The 14,645-nt window shown below is 48.6% G+C and overlaps 1 protein-coding gene across 3 annotated transcripts in view; it reads left to right on the forward strand.

The window, feature by feature from the left end:
- RNF130 (ring finger protein 130) overlaps window positions 1–14,645 on the forward strand; it is a 100,222-nt gene that overhangs the window by 36,577 nt on the left and 49,000 nt on the right. For all 3 annotated transcript variants that reach the window (XM_053656798.1, XM_053656799.1, XM_037136355.2), the window contains exon 3: window positions 4,646–4,896. In XM_053656798.1, coding sequence (XP_053512773.1) covers window positions 4,646–4,896 — 251 coding nt within the window. The remainder of the gene's footprint in view (window positions 1–4,645; window positions 4,897–14,645) is intronic.

Genomic DNA, 14,645 nt, shown 5'->3' on the forward strand with positions numbered 1-14,645 from the left:
ATGCTGGGGCTGCGCAGGGGGTGTCTGGGCAGGGGCTGAGTGCCGCAGAGCCGTGTTGTGTCAGAGGTCGTGTCCTTGTTCTTGGAAGGTGAGCGGAAGCATTTAAGGAGGAAATGTCACGGTGTTTGCAATGTACTTCCCGTTGGTTCAACAAAAATAAATACAGCGTTCGGCACACATAACACCCCCTTTTTATTATAAAATCTTTTACTACAAAGTCATAAGTGTGCAATTCTGTAACGTAACATCACACCCAAGCACACCATACGACATTTTAGGCGAAATGTTCAAATTAAAACTATATATTATCACACCTATATTATTGCCCTACCAACCACACTCAAGCAGGCGTCTCTTCTGCCGGACCCTGTAGAAAAGGTAAAATGTTGCCAGTTCACAAATCTAAGTGAAAAGTACATGTGTGTTCACCTAGTATTGAAACTGTTTTGTGGATTTGGAAATTCTCAAAAGGGAAGAGAATGGAACGGTGGGTGGAAGCAGTTACCCTCCCTCACTGGATGCGCACGTTCATGTAAAGACTAACGGGAACGTTTTCAAGGAGGTGGAGAGAGCAGGGCTCACACTAGGCTTTCATTTCATTGTCATCTCCGGTAAAGTCATCCTGGCTGCGGCACGGTGAAACACCCGCACGCCGCAGCTGCCTCCGTGACTTGGTGGCAGGGATATGAGAGTGGGGATGGATGCGCAAATATTTGTCCTCTCTCCTTGAATGTTTACCCCGTTACAGTCTAATTAGTCCTTACGCTTATCAGTCAGTACTTGATCTAGCCTGGTTTTATCCTGAAGCTTACGTTTTCTCTGGCATTAACATCCCCAGAAGCTGGGCCAAGTCTTTGCAAATCTTTAAAAGTCAGGCGTCTGAGGCATCCTTGAATCAGAGCCTTGGAGGCCAGACCTATGTCAGAAGTGAGGAGTGAGAAGGCCAGACCTATGTCAGAGTGAGAAGAGAGGTCTGTGGACCTCTCCTGAAATCAGTAGAGTTGGGGGCCTTCTCTTCTAGAAGGGGTCCCCTCCTATCAGATTCCTGAGGGATTTATGACTAAAGTGATGAAGAGCTAGTGCCTTCGCTTCATGAACCTCTGTAATTATCTTCACTTGCTCGCCCTGCAGTGCCTCAGCCCCCCTCCCTCCCTGTCCCGCTGCCCACCTCCCCCTGTGCACCGGGCCAGGAGGCTGCATGAGTCTGGCTACTCAAGTCTAGCTGCTCTCCCTAGACTCTCTGGTCCCAGTGGGACTGGGGTCCCTTCACAGAGCACAGGAAAAGCATTTGGGGGTCCCACGCATGGGAGGACGAGATGCAGCGGTAAGGTTTATTAGGATAGAATAGAAAACTATCCCCACCATGCTCTGGGGGTCCCAACCCCATTCACCCGCTTTGGGGAACATCCAGTCTCATTTCCATGAAGTCCAGAAGAAGGGCCCAGATCCAGAAACTCTGGGCCATCAATTCACTTTACGCCAAAGCCTAGTGCCATCCAGCCTCTGTCCCTACCCGGCTAGCGTAGTCTGTTCCCAGCTGTGTTCCAGCCCGCGCTGCGCTGCTGTGTCCAGGACCCAGGCCACTTGGAGCCTGCACTTGGGGCCCCAGGGCTGTGAGGCCCACCCATTACTGGGCAAGAGTCCTGATCACATGACCTCAGTCTTGGGAAGGGCCAGGTGTTCTTTCAGACTGACCAGTCCCAATCTGTCCCAGGCTCGTGCTGGCCCCTCATCCTGTCCTTTCCCCAGACCAGACACCTTCCCCTCGTGGTCTCCATTTTGGCTCCTGATGCACGTACATCCAGCAGGGGAATTTCTCCTGCTGTTCCTGTTCCTCCCTTGACAACCTCGGCTATTGACCGGTGCCATCCTGCCCACCTTAGGGACTAGGCCCGAGAGCGGAGGACGCAGTGGCCTGCTCCGTGTGTGTGAAGCTGTAACTGCCCAGTGAAGTGGGCTAGGGTCTTACTCAGCTCCCTGCTAGATTGGGCTTGTTAGTGTCCGACTCTTTGCTCTCTCCCTTTATTAGTATCTAGCCACCTGCGCTAACACCTTTAAGAGTCCCATTTGCCTTCTGAGGGCAGAGTTTTTATGTGATCACGAGCAAGTGTGAAAGAAAAACACTCCTCTGTGCGTCTGCATTACTACTCACACAGAGCACGTCCCTTCTGACACTTCCGTCACCAAACGTGGGGAGTCCCCTAAATGTGTGGGGGGTTCTCAATACCCAGCAGTTCTCAGCAGCACCAGCTGGGCGTCCTGTTATTCAGCTAGAACCCGGCACTACTTGGAGTTGACATCCAATCCTGCGGGTAAGGGCTCCTGCACCCCCGCACCCTCCTCTCCGTAAACCTTCCCAAGTCCCAGGTTGTCACCTGTGCTGCGACCACCTGGCTCCGAATCGAGGTTTCCACAGCCCCCTCCTGGGTTCGGAAGCCCGTTGGTATGGCTCAGAGTTCAGGGAGTCACACCTACTGGTTTAGTAGAAAGGATACAATGCAGGGTATGGGTGACCTGCCTGGCCCACAGGACGGGGTGTGGGGGAAGGGCTCTCTGACAGGCCCCAGCAGCTCTGCAGTTCCTGCTGTGAGGACGTGTCTGGGGCGGAACTGCCCTCCCGAGCGTGGGGGATGGGCGAGGGCGAGAGCTTCTCCTGGCCTGGTTTACTGGTGACCAGCCGTGGCCAGAGGAGGCCTCCTTAGAACTGAAGTCTCTCCTGTCGCCTAGGAAATGCCAAGGGACCCAGGAGCCCTGTGCCGGGAGCCAGGGGCAGCGATAACGCATTTTTTACTTCCCAGCAGGTAGTGTTCCACTCGCTTTGAGAGGCTAGCAAGCTTTCAAGAGCGTTGGTCATTGTGTGTGCTCCATAAATGCTGCTGGATGGATGACAGAAATAATTAAACACTCTTTTCCCACACAGCTTCCCAGTGAAAGTAGGCGGAGCACGCGTAGCGTCCCTTGAGTGAAGGAGACCTGTCGACAGGGCCCGGCCCCTGGCTGCTGCTCTTCCAGCCGTGTCTTCCGGAGGGTGCCACAGACCGCTCTGAGCCGTGTTTGTGCCTGGTGTGGTTATAAAGCAATGAGACTGATCGTCATGTGTCGAGTGTGGGATCCGTCTCAGTTACTTTATAGCCAGGCCGGCACCTCGTGCTGCTCGCCACTGCCTGCCGGACAACCTTGGACAGCGCAGACCTGGGCCCCTCGGTGCAAGGTCAAGTGCGTCTGCGGAGGACTGCGGTGTCCTCTGACTCCACTGTCGGATTTTTTTCTTTCAGAAACACAGACGCTAACTTTGTTGCTTGCTTTAAATTTACAGTTTTCGTTTTGTTTTGGGGTTTTAATCTGTGTTCTGATAAATCGCTATTCTCATAAAGTGACTGGCACAATTTTGAATAAGGTAACACAAAGGTGCACGGGGTTAAATTTTTCATGAAACCACTTTAGATGACTGAGTTTGTTCTCCGTTGCCTGTGCTTGTTGGCTGCATGTGATATGAGGACAGTCCCTTTAGTTATAAACTCAATTAAACATGCAGACCAAATATTTCACGGTGGTATTTATTGAAGAAGCCTTTAAAAAGGGCAAGTTTTGAGGGGTTGGTTTATTTTTGTCTCGGTGGTCCACATTTACGTGCACAAACCTTATTCAGATTTGAATAAGTGGTTTCTAACTTTCTCTTCCCCAAATAAAATGTCCTCCTTCCTCCAACACCCAGAGTCTCTGGGACTCTTTGAAGAAGGCAGATGGTGGGAGGTGCAGGTTGCTGGGCGGCCCTGGCAGCAGCTGATGAAGGATGGCTGCCAGCAGCTGGAGTGGTGGCTAAAAGCTCTGTTTCCTTAAAGGAGAGTGAGGAAGGAGGAGAAGTGGGCTGGGACTTCCCACTCCTCCGAGAGTCGCTGCCTTTCCCGCATTATCGCCGGGAGAGGGTAGACGCACCCTCGGAACGTCCTCCTGCGCAGTCTGCGCGGTAGCAGGACCTCCGCACAGCCGAGAGAACGGGAAGCCTTGCGATAGCAGATCCCTCAGCGTCGAAGGCTGGGTCTGTCCACGGATGAGTTTGGTTTCCAGCAGGTTTGGGGGGAACCAGAGAGGAACCTCCCTCCAGCCAGGTCTGGACATAGGCCTGGCTCGGCTGTTACCAGGCGCCACCGTCTGGCACGTCACTGTCACTAACTCAGTCGTCCGCTCTGTGTCCTGGCACTTAGCGCCCCGATGAGGCTGCACCCATGTGCTGTCTGCACATGGCAGGGGTCGCACGAGCATCCTAAGAGTGGTTAGTGTAAAAGGTACTGATTTCTATATATAAATAATAACACTTTTCTCACTTTCTTAAGGGGTTGGACTTTCTAAAGAGCCTTTTAAGATGGAAGACGTTTTTGTATCTCGTGTTTCTTGCCACATAAGGCAGTGTTCTGGACTGTTATCACATTTGACTGGGTTTGGTAATTTTTTTAAATACAGTTGTAACGCAAGTCGCTGCGGCGGTCCACACTGCCGCCCGGTAGCGCCCCGTCTGTCCGCAGTGCTGCCCACAGTGCCTGCCGTCTGCAGAAACAGTGGCGCGGTTTTTCTGAGCACTTTTCAGTGCTTGCTCTCCGTGAGTTTAGAGCGGCATGCGAGCGTACGTGTCTGCTTTACGTTGCAGGCACGGGGGACATCATCGCCGTGATGATCACAGAACTGAGGGGCAAGGACATTCTGAGCTACCTGGAGAAAAACATCTCCGTGCAGATGACGATCGCCGTCGGCGCGCGGATGCCGCCAAAGAACTTCAGCCGGGGCTCCCTCGTCTTCGTGTCCATATCCTTCATCGTTCTGATGATCATCTCCTCGGCGTGGCTCATATTCTACTTCATCCAGAAGATCAGATACACGAACGCGCGCGACAGGAACCAGGTGAGCGTCAGGGCTCTGGGGCTGTGCGTGCTGCCAGTTCGCGGGTGTCTTCTCAGGTTGCTGAACGTTTTCACCTTCGGTTATTTTAATGTTGGGAACCTGTCTACGCGAGTACTTTAAGGGTATTTTAAATGCCTGCGTGGGGAAATTACTAAATTATAGGGGTCACGTGGGGGTGTTCTAAGTAGATGTTCAACTTAACATCATATAATGATCGAGCTAGTTCTGGTACCTGGGAGAAGTGCAGAAAGCCGCGTTTTCACACAGGGGGCTCTGGGTGTCGGTGGGAGGGACTGGAACGTGGAGGAGGGAACTTCTCCTTGCACACCTTCTTGTTTCCTGAAAGTTTTGAACCAGGTGTCACCTGTTCAGAGGAAGTAAGTCCGTTAAGAACAAGTCATCCTACCTAAGCGTGGCTGCAGGGTGACGCTGAGGGGGCAGGGCCAGCGAAGAGCTGAGATTCCGTGGCCCAGCCCGCGTCTCGGTGGGCTTCGGGGGAGGGGGAGAGTGAAGACACAGGGAGGGTGGGCTGCTGGCTGTTGCACCTACTGGTGGGGTTCAGGCAGTTTGTTTGCTACCTGGTTGTTTGATGTGCTGTAGACAAAATATCCCCCTTGGGGGCCGAGATCCAGGCCTGAGGGCCCTGCGCGGTCCTGGGCTTTCCTTCTGGGAAGCTAAGGCGTGACTTGCTTGGCGAAACCAGTTTGTGTCCGGCCATCCTCTCCTTAAACAGCCCCCCAAACCCCTGGGGGGGGTGAATTTTCACCCTCCCTCATTCTGGTGGGAGGGAGGGGCACGGGCTTCGTTCGCCGCACGACAGACAGCGGTCCGAGTCCAGCTCCGAGCCTGCCACCGGTTCACTGTGTTCCTCCTGCTGGTGCGTCCGGCTTCCCAACGTGCTTCTGCGTCTGCAACTGGAGTAAAATACTTTATTGAACTTGTACCAGGTTCTGTGCAGTGTCTTGTACACCTTTAAATTTTTTATTTTACTTTTTTTATTACTTGTCATTTCAGGCTTAGAGAAAAATTGCAAGAACAGTTTAAAGTAGTATAAAGTATTCCCGTACCCAGGTTCTTCAGCTGTAAACGGTTCACCGTATTTCCTTTCCCGTGTGTGCGTGTCGTTTAACCATTGGAGAGTCAGTTCGTGAAACGGTGCCCCTCTGCCCTTCAACCCTGTGCTGTGCATTCCCTAACATAGCGCCACCCGGTCTGAGCTGCAGACCTCTCTGAGACCTCGTGGACTGTCCCAGTGTGTCCTCGCAGCAGGGATGTGCCGGGCTCTTCCGTCAGCTCGAGTGCTGTGCGTGCTGGTCCTGTCTCTTTCCCTGTGTCGTGACTTCGACGCTTTGAAAGAGGTACAGGCCTGGTGCTTTCCGTCTGAGTTTGCCCGATGTCTGCTGTGTCTTCATCGTCACGTCCGGGCGACCTGTGCTTCTGTCAGGAATGCCAGTCTTACGCATTTGGCAGACTCGTTACCTTGGGGTCGTTGTAGATTCACCTGCGTAAACAAGAAGTAAGACCATGTGCAACCTCTGCCCATTTCTCCTCAGTGGTGAAATCTCGCAGGAATGGTGAATGTCACAACCAGGATGTATGTTTCTTTAAGATGTTACTTACTGATTTTTGGAGAGAGGGGAAAGCAAGGGGAGAGGTAGAGAAACACCAGTGTGTACTTGCCTCTTCCACACCCCCTACTGGGGACCTGGCCCACAACCCAGGCACGTGCCCTGACTGGGGATCGAACCAGCGACCCTTTGGTTTACAGGCCTGCACTCAGTCCACTGAGCTACAGCCAGGATATTGACATTGAAACAATGCAGTGACCTTACTCAGATTCCCCTAGTTGACTTGTACTTGTTCACGGGTTTTTACTACTGTGCAAAGTCAGGTGACCACTGACCACATCAAGATGCAGAACGTCTCGACGTGTGTCAGAAGGACCCCTCGTGCTGTTCCTCTGTAGTCACCGTCATCCCCCTGTTACAGACCCTGCCTGGCCCCCAGTCCCCACTGGTCTGTCCCGAATGCTGCGGTTTTGTCATTTCACGGGGGCTGTGTCAGTGGAGTCACGTGGTACTTGATTCACCTAACCTAAGCCCCTTGAGATCCTTCCAAATCATTGTGTGTATCAGCATTCACTCCCTTTTAATGCTCAGGAACATTCCATGGCTTGGACATGCCACAGTTTGGCAAATCACATTGTTTCCAGGTTCTGGCTGTTACACTTACAGTGACTGTGAACACTCACAGAGAGGTTTCGTGTGGACATGAGTTTTCACATCCCGGGGACGCAAGTTCAGGAGTGAAACGTGGGGTTGCTATGGAAGCATGTACTTAGGTGAGAAGCTGCCGTACTCTTTCCCCAGTGGCTGTCCTCCTTCCCCTTTCCCACCAGACACATCCCCCCAGTCCCATTCCTGCCATTCTTCAGTGCATTTGCTGTCATCGCTCTTTTTTAGCCACTCTGATGGGGGTAGTAACATCTGTGGTTTTCCTTCACGTCTCCAGTGGCAGCTGATGGTGGAAGCCTTGCCCTGGCCTCCCCAGCACAGGGGCCGCCTCCCCAGCACAGGGGCCGCCTCCCCAGCACAGGGGCCGTCAGCGGCTCTCGCCCATCCTCCACTTGCGGCGTTCATGTTTGCTGTGGAGTTCTGAGAGCTTTGTGCCTTCTGAGTACAGGTCCTTTGTCGGAATTGTGGTTTGCCGTTTTCCTTCCAGTTTGTATCTTGTCTTTTCAGCCTTTTAACAGGATCTTTTGAAGAGCAGAATTTGTAAGTTTGGATGAGGTCCAATTTATTGATTTTTTTCCCTTTTATGAGTTGTGCTTTTGCAGTCAAGTGTAAAGATCTTTATTTTTTCTAAAAGTTTTATAGTTTTACACGTTACATTTAAGTCTGTAGTTCATTTTGAGTTTTAACTTTTATACAAAGTGTGAAGTTTAGATTGAGGTTATTTATTTTTGCTTGTGCATGTCCAGTATTGCACCTTTGTCAGAAGCCAATTGGGTCTCTTGGGGGGGGTGGCGTGTGTACACCCCCTGCTTTCTCTCCTGCTGATATCCCTCTGTCCACACCACAGAGTTTTGTCTGTATGTGAGGCTTTAGTATTGGGTAGAATGACTCTTTTCACTTTATTCTTATTTTTCAAGGTTGTTTTATCTATTCTCAGTCTTTACAGCTTTTCCACATAAATTTTAGAACAAGCTCTCCTGTCTTGGGAATAAAAAACCAACCTTGCTGGGGTTTTGGTAAGAAAATATTAAACCTATAGATTAATTTGGGGATAACTGATGTTAAATCAGTTATCGGAACATCAATTATCCCCATGTTGAATCTTCCAGTTTATTAATTTTGTGTGTTTTTGCATTTATTTTTTTTAAAGATTTTATGTATTTCTTTTTAGAGAGAGGAGGAGGGAGGGAAAAGAGAGGGAGAGAAATTTTTATGTGAGAGGCACTGTTGGCTGCCTCTTGCACATGCCCAGCTGGGGACCTGGCCCACACAACCCAGGCATGTGTCCTGGCTGGAAATCAAACCAGCGACCTTTTGGTTTGTGGGAGGACACCCAACCCACTGAGCTGCATTGGTCAGACAGGCTGTTTTTCCATGTATTCCGGTCCCATTTTATTTCTTTCATTGGTACTTTATAGGTTTTAGCATACAGATCCCGTACGTGTGTCAGGTTTACACCTAAAAGAATCTGCACTTGTTTGCAGGGACTGTAAGTGGCGATGCGATGGTGAATGCCCTGTGTGTCGTAATCCCAGGTTCCAGGCGTTCACTGTTGGGGTGTCCAAGTGTGCTTTGTTTTGGGTATTGATTTTCTCTTCTGCAACTTTTGTAAACTCTCTTATCATTGTAGATCGATGGTGCAGTGTTTTCCATCTAGACAATCGTGTTTACCTGTGGAGAGGAGCCATCTTATTTCTTCCTTTTCAGTCTTTACGCCTCACCTCCTCTTGTCTCACCAGATGGCTGGGACCCCAGGCCTGTGTCAAGCGCCAGTGCTGAGAGTGGGCACCTTGCCACGTCTGATCTCAGAGAGCGGGACTCGGGTTTTCGCCGTGGCACCGGTGGCAGCCATGCTGTTTCGTGGATCTTTGTTACTGCAGCGAAGAAGCTCCTCTCTGCTCCTGGTTTGCAGAGCGTTGCTATCACAAACAAGTGTCGGGTTTTGTCAGATGGTTCCATGTGTCAGTCAGCGTGATCACATGATGTTTGTTTTCTCCTGTAGCCCATGGGCACAGTGGATCGCACTAACGGATTTTTGGATGTTGAACCAGACTTGCACCCCTGGAGTAAATTCCACTTGGCTAGAGTATGTGATTTTTTTTTTTGTGCATTACTGGATTAGATTTGTTAATATTTCGTTGAGGATTTTGTGTCTAAGTTTGTTTGTTAGAGATGCTAGTTTGCGGCGGGGGGGGGTCTAAAATTTAATTTCTTTCTTTTTTTTTATTGATTATGCCATTACATTTGTTCTATCCCCCCAATTCCCCTCCACCCTGCACACCCCTCCCCCACCATGCCCCCTCCTTTAGTTCATGAACACGTGTCTCAAGTTCTTTAGATTCTGTATTTCCCCTACTATTCTTACCCTCCCCCTATTTTCTATATACTGTCTATGCTACTTATTTTCTGTACCTTCTCCCCCCTTCTCTTTCTCCCACTCCCCTGTTGCTAACCCTCCACGTGATCTTCATTTCTATGGTTCACTCCTGATCTAGCTGTCCTCTCTTAATTTGCTTTTGTTTTAGGTGTGGTTGTTGATAACTGTGAGTTTGCTGTCCTTTCACTGTTCATCTTTTTTATCTTCTTTTTCTTGTAAGTCCCTTTAACATTTCATATAATAAGGGCTTGGTGATGATGAACTCCTTGAATTTGATCTTATCTGAGAAGCACTTTATCTGTCCTTCCATTCTAAATGAAAGCTTTGCTGGATAGAGCAATCTTGAATGTAGGTCTTTGGATTTCATGACTTGGAATACTTCTTTCCAGCCCCTTCTTGCCTGTAAGATCTCTTTTGAGAAATCAGCTGACAGTCTGATGGGAACTCCTTTGAAGATGACTGTCCCCTTATCTCTTGCTGCTTCTAGGATTCTCTCCTCCATTTTAATCTTGGCTAATGTAATGATGATGTGCCTTGGTGTGTTCCTCCTTGGGTCCAACTTCTTTGGGACTCTCTGAGCTTCCTGGATTTCCTGGAAGTCTATTGCCTTTTCCAGATTGGAGAAGTTCTCTTTTATTATTTGTTCAAAGAAGTTTTCTACTTGCTCTTTTTCTTCCCCTTTTGGTACCCCTATAATTTGGATGTTGGAACATTTATAAGATGTCCTGGAGGTTCCTAAGCCTCTCCTCATTTTTTGGAATTCTTGTTTCTTCATTCTTTTCTGGTTGGTCATTTTTTTTCCTTCCTTCTGGTCTACTCCCTTGATTTGAGTCCCAGTTTCCTTTCCATTACTATTGGTTTCCTGTGCAATTCCATTCATTTCAATTAGTTTAGCCTTCATATGTTCCTCTAATTTGTGACTAAAATCAACCAGTTCTGTGAGCATCCTGATCACCAGTGTTTTGAACTGTGCACTGAAAGTTTGGCTATTTCTTCATTGCTTAGATTTATTGGCTCTGGGGCTCTGAGTTGTTCTTGAGCCATGTTTTTATCTGTTTGTGCCTGTTACATTTGAGGAGCGGATCTTTAGTTGTTTACCAGAGTGGGGCCACCCAAGTCGCTGGTTTGTGACGTTGTATGTGGGGGTGGGATCAGAGAGGGAGCAATGGCGGTCCTCTCCTCTCGCCCAGTCCGTCCCACCGCTCGCCCCCGCTTGTCTATCTGAGTGGAAATGCGCGAGCCCACCACCCTGTGTCGTGAGGTCTCAATGCTTGCCTCTTCACTTGTTTATCTGCACGCAAATGCTCCACTGACCGCAGACAGACAGCCGCGCCTCTTCCCTGTGTCCACCCGTAGCTAGCCCGCACCTGGGATCTGCGCCCTCGGCTTCCTGGTCAGGGATCTTTTTGGCCAACCCACTCCGATCCACTGCTGGCTTCGCCCCTCTTAGTGGTTTAGCTGAGCATTTCGTTGTTTTCGGACTCCGTATTGTCGATTTTCTGTGTGGTTTGGTTGTGTTTATTGTTGTTAAAAATTTGTTGTTCTTAGATTTGGTTGTGTGCGGACGCCAGGTGTTTCCACCTACACCTCCATCTTGGCGGAAGTCTCTAAAATTTAATTTATTTTTGTCTTTTTAAAAATTTATTACTTTGAGAGAGAGAGAGAGAGAGATTTGATGTTCCACTGATTTATACATTCGTTGGTTGATTCTTATATGTGCCCTGACTGGCAATCAGACCCGCAACCTTGGCATATCAGGATGATGCTCTAACCAACGGAGCTACCCAGAGCCAAAATTTAATTTCTTTAATCGTCAAAGATGATTCAGGTTGTCTGTTTCATCTTTATTGAATTTTGGTAATTGTTGGTTTTAAGAAATTGGCCCATGCATTTTTCAGATATCAAATTTATGAGCACAGTTTTTCATAATGCGCCCTTGTTCTCCTTTTAAGGGCTGCAATGTCTCTAGCAGCACTCCCTGTTCATTCTTGATTTTAATTATTTGTATCATTTTTAATATATTTTATTGATTATGCTATTACAGTCGTTCCAGTTTTTTCCCCTCTGTCCCTCTCCACCCAGCACCCCACATTCCCTCTAGCAATCCCCCCTTAGTTCATGTCCGGGGGTTGTGCATCTAAGTTCTTTGGCTTCTCCATTTCCCATACTGTTCTTAACATTCCCCCTGTCTATTGTGTACCTAACACCTTTGCTTCTTAATCCCTCGACATTTTCCCCCTCTCTCCCCCTCCCCCTCCCAACTGATAACCCTCCATGTGATCTCCATATCTATGATTCTGTTCCTGTTCTGGTCATTTGCTTAGTTTGTTTTTTAGATTTATTTGCTGACAGTTGTGAATTTATTGCCATTTTAATGTTCATAGTTTTGATCATCATCTTTTTCTTCAGTAAGTCCCGCTAACATTTCATATAGTAATGGCTTGGTGATGGTGAACTTTTTTAGCTTTACCTTTTCTGGGAAGCACTTTATATGCCCTTCCATTCTAAATGAAACCTTTGCTGGATAGAGTAATCTTGGATGTAGGTCCTTGCCTTTCATGACTTGGAATACTTCTTGCCAGTCCCCTTTTACCTGCTAAGTTTCTTTCAAGAAATCAGCTGACAGTCTTATGGGAACTTCTTTGTAGGTAACCAACTGCTTTTGAGATTCTCTGTTTATCTTTAGCCTTTGGCATTTTAATTATGATGTGTCTTGGTGTGGTCCTCTTTGGGTCCAAGTTGTTTGGGTCTCTCTGTGGTTCCTTGACTTGTATGTCTATTTCCTTCACCAAATTAGGGAAGTTTTCTTTCATTGTTTTTTCATATAAGTTTTCATTTTCTTGCTCTTCCTTTTCTCCGTCGGGCACCCCTATGATTCCAATATTGGTATGTTTAAAGTTGTCTCAGAGGCTCCTTTTGCTGTCCTTATTTTTTTTGGATTCTTTTTTCATCTTGTTGTTCTGACTGAATGTTTTTTTCTAATGTTCCAAATCATTGATTTGATTCTCAGTGTCATCCATCCACTCTACTTTTGTTTCCCTGTAAATTGTTCTTTACTTCACTAAGTGTGACCTTTATTTCTGCCTGGGTCTTTTTTATGCTGTTGAAGTACCTAGTGAGTTCCTTGAGCATCCTAATAACCAGTGTTTTCAACTCTGCATCTGACAAATTGCTTGTCTCCATTTTGTTTCGTTCTTTTTCTAGAGTTTTGTTCTTTCATTTGGGCCATGTTTCTTTGCTCATTTTGCCAGCCTCCCTGTATTTGTTTCTGTGTATTAGTTAAAGCTGCTTTGACTCCTTGTCTTTGTAACATGGCCTATTGTAGAGTGGCGCACCCTTAAGTTGGATGGGGCGGAGCCTTAGGTAATAGCTGGGGCAGGGCAACCCATGTGAACCAGTTTGATAGAGTCTCAGATATGGAGCCACCACTCTGTGGCTCTGTGTGTGGAAGGACTCAGAAAAGGGACAGTGGTGGCTGCATGTCCTCTGCAGTTTTGTGCGGGAGGAAGCTGTTCCCCGGCACTCGCCCCGATGCCAGCCAGACACTTCAGTTCCTCCCCATACACCCCTGGTGCCCTTCCAGCTGCTGCCCTGGTGCTGGAGCCCAGAGAGAGTGACTGTGAGTAAGTCCATTGTGGGCCCTTTAAGTGGAGATACCTAGGAATCCCACAGTTTCTTCTGCCATCCCCAGCCCTACTGATTTTTACAGCCAGACATTGTGGGGACTTGTCTGTCTTCCTGGCACTGGAACCCTGGGCTGGGTGGTCTGGTGCGGGGCTGGGACTCTTCGCTTCCAAGACACCCCTTTTATGTCTGTCACATGTGGGTGCAGGACCAGCCATTCGCCTCATCCCCTGCCCGCCAACCTGCTGGGATGAGTGTGGCTCCTTCAGTTCCCTGGTTGTCAGACTCGCATTCAGCTCGATTTTCTGACGGTTCTGGGTGATGGTTGTATTGTAGTTTAGTTGTACTTTTTGCTGTGGTTGTGTGAGGAGGTTGTGCAAGGAGGTGATTTGTATCTTTTTTATCTTTGTCAGTCATGCTAGAAATTTCTTAATTTTACTGATTTTTCCCAAAGAACCAGTTTTCCATTTTATTTTTAATATAGGAAGTTAGGTGTTTTTCATTTTAAACTTTCAACTTTCCAGTGTAAGAATTTAGTGGTATAAATTTCTCAGATCTACTTTAACTGTGTCCCATTTATTTTGATATCCTGTGTTTTCATTTTTATTCAGTTGTATGTATTTTTTTCTTTTTGAGACTTTCTTTTGACCTGTGTATTACTTAGAAGTGTACTGTTTAATTTTCAGTTGTTGGCTTTTATCTGAGTGTTACTGGTTCCTGGTTGGACTTCATTATAATCGGAGGATACGCTGTTTGGTTTCAGTCCCTGTAGATCTGTCGAGATTTGTTCTGGGGCCTGCGGGGCGCTCAGTGGTGGCGTGTGCTCCTCAGGAGCTTGGCAACGCCGGGGTCCTGCCGTGGGGGGGCGTTCTCTGGACGGCAGTTCCATCCGCTCCTCAGCTGGCTTCTGGGCACGCGCTGGGCAGATGGCCACCGTGCACATTCGGCTGGAATGGGACAGGTACCGGCCGGTCTTCCTGGTACTTTGGCGACAGGGAGCGGGCTTCTCCCCCCACCCCCACCCCCACCCCTCTGTCTGCAGTTGCAGTTGGAGGCTTCTGTGGCACGTTGTCTGGGGCGTGAGGCTGTGAGGAGACCCAGGGAACTCACGGCCCATGTTCCTCGGGTCTCACGGTCTCAGGGCTGCCCCTTCAACAGCCCACCTCTCCTTCCCACCTCCCCGGGGGAGACCCTGTGCCTGTTTGTGGCATTGGGCCCCAGGTCTTAGGAAGAGGGGGCGCTGGGAGGGACGGGGCTGCTCCACTGTGGCGGGACTGGAAGTCCCCCAGCGTCGCACGTGAGTTTTGGCTTGGACATAGATTGATCCGAGCAATAAATATTAGATGGAAGTGTTAACTGATCTAAAGTATGCTGCTTCCAGAGATGAGGTTATTAGGTATGCGTGTATGAAATCAGATACACAGCCTTAAAATAAGATGTATCAGTTTTACAAGATTTTTGACAAAATGAAAAGATATGAAACCAAAATATGATGAAACGAAGGAATACAGAGG

Source organism: Artibeus jamaicensis, unplaced genomic scaffold, assembly GCF_021234435.1.
Source record: "Artibeus jamaicensis isolate MK-2021 breed Jamaican fruit bat unplaced genomic scaffold, CSHL_Jam_final scaffold_286, whole genome shotgun sequence".
NCBI lineage: Eukaryota > Metazoa > Chordata > Mammalia > Chiroptera > Phyllostomidae > Artibeus > Artibeus jamaicensis.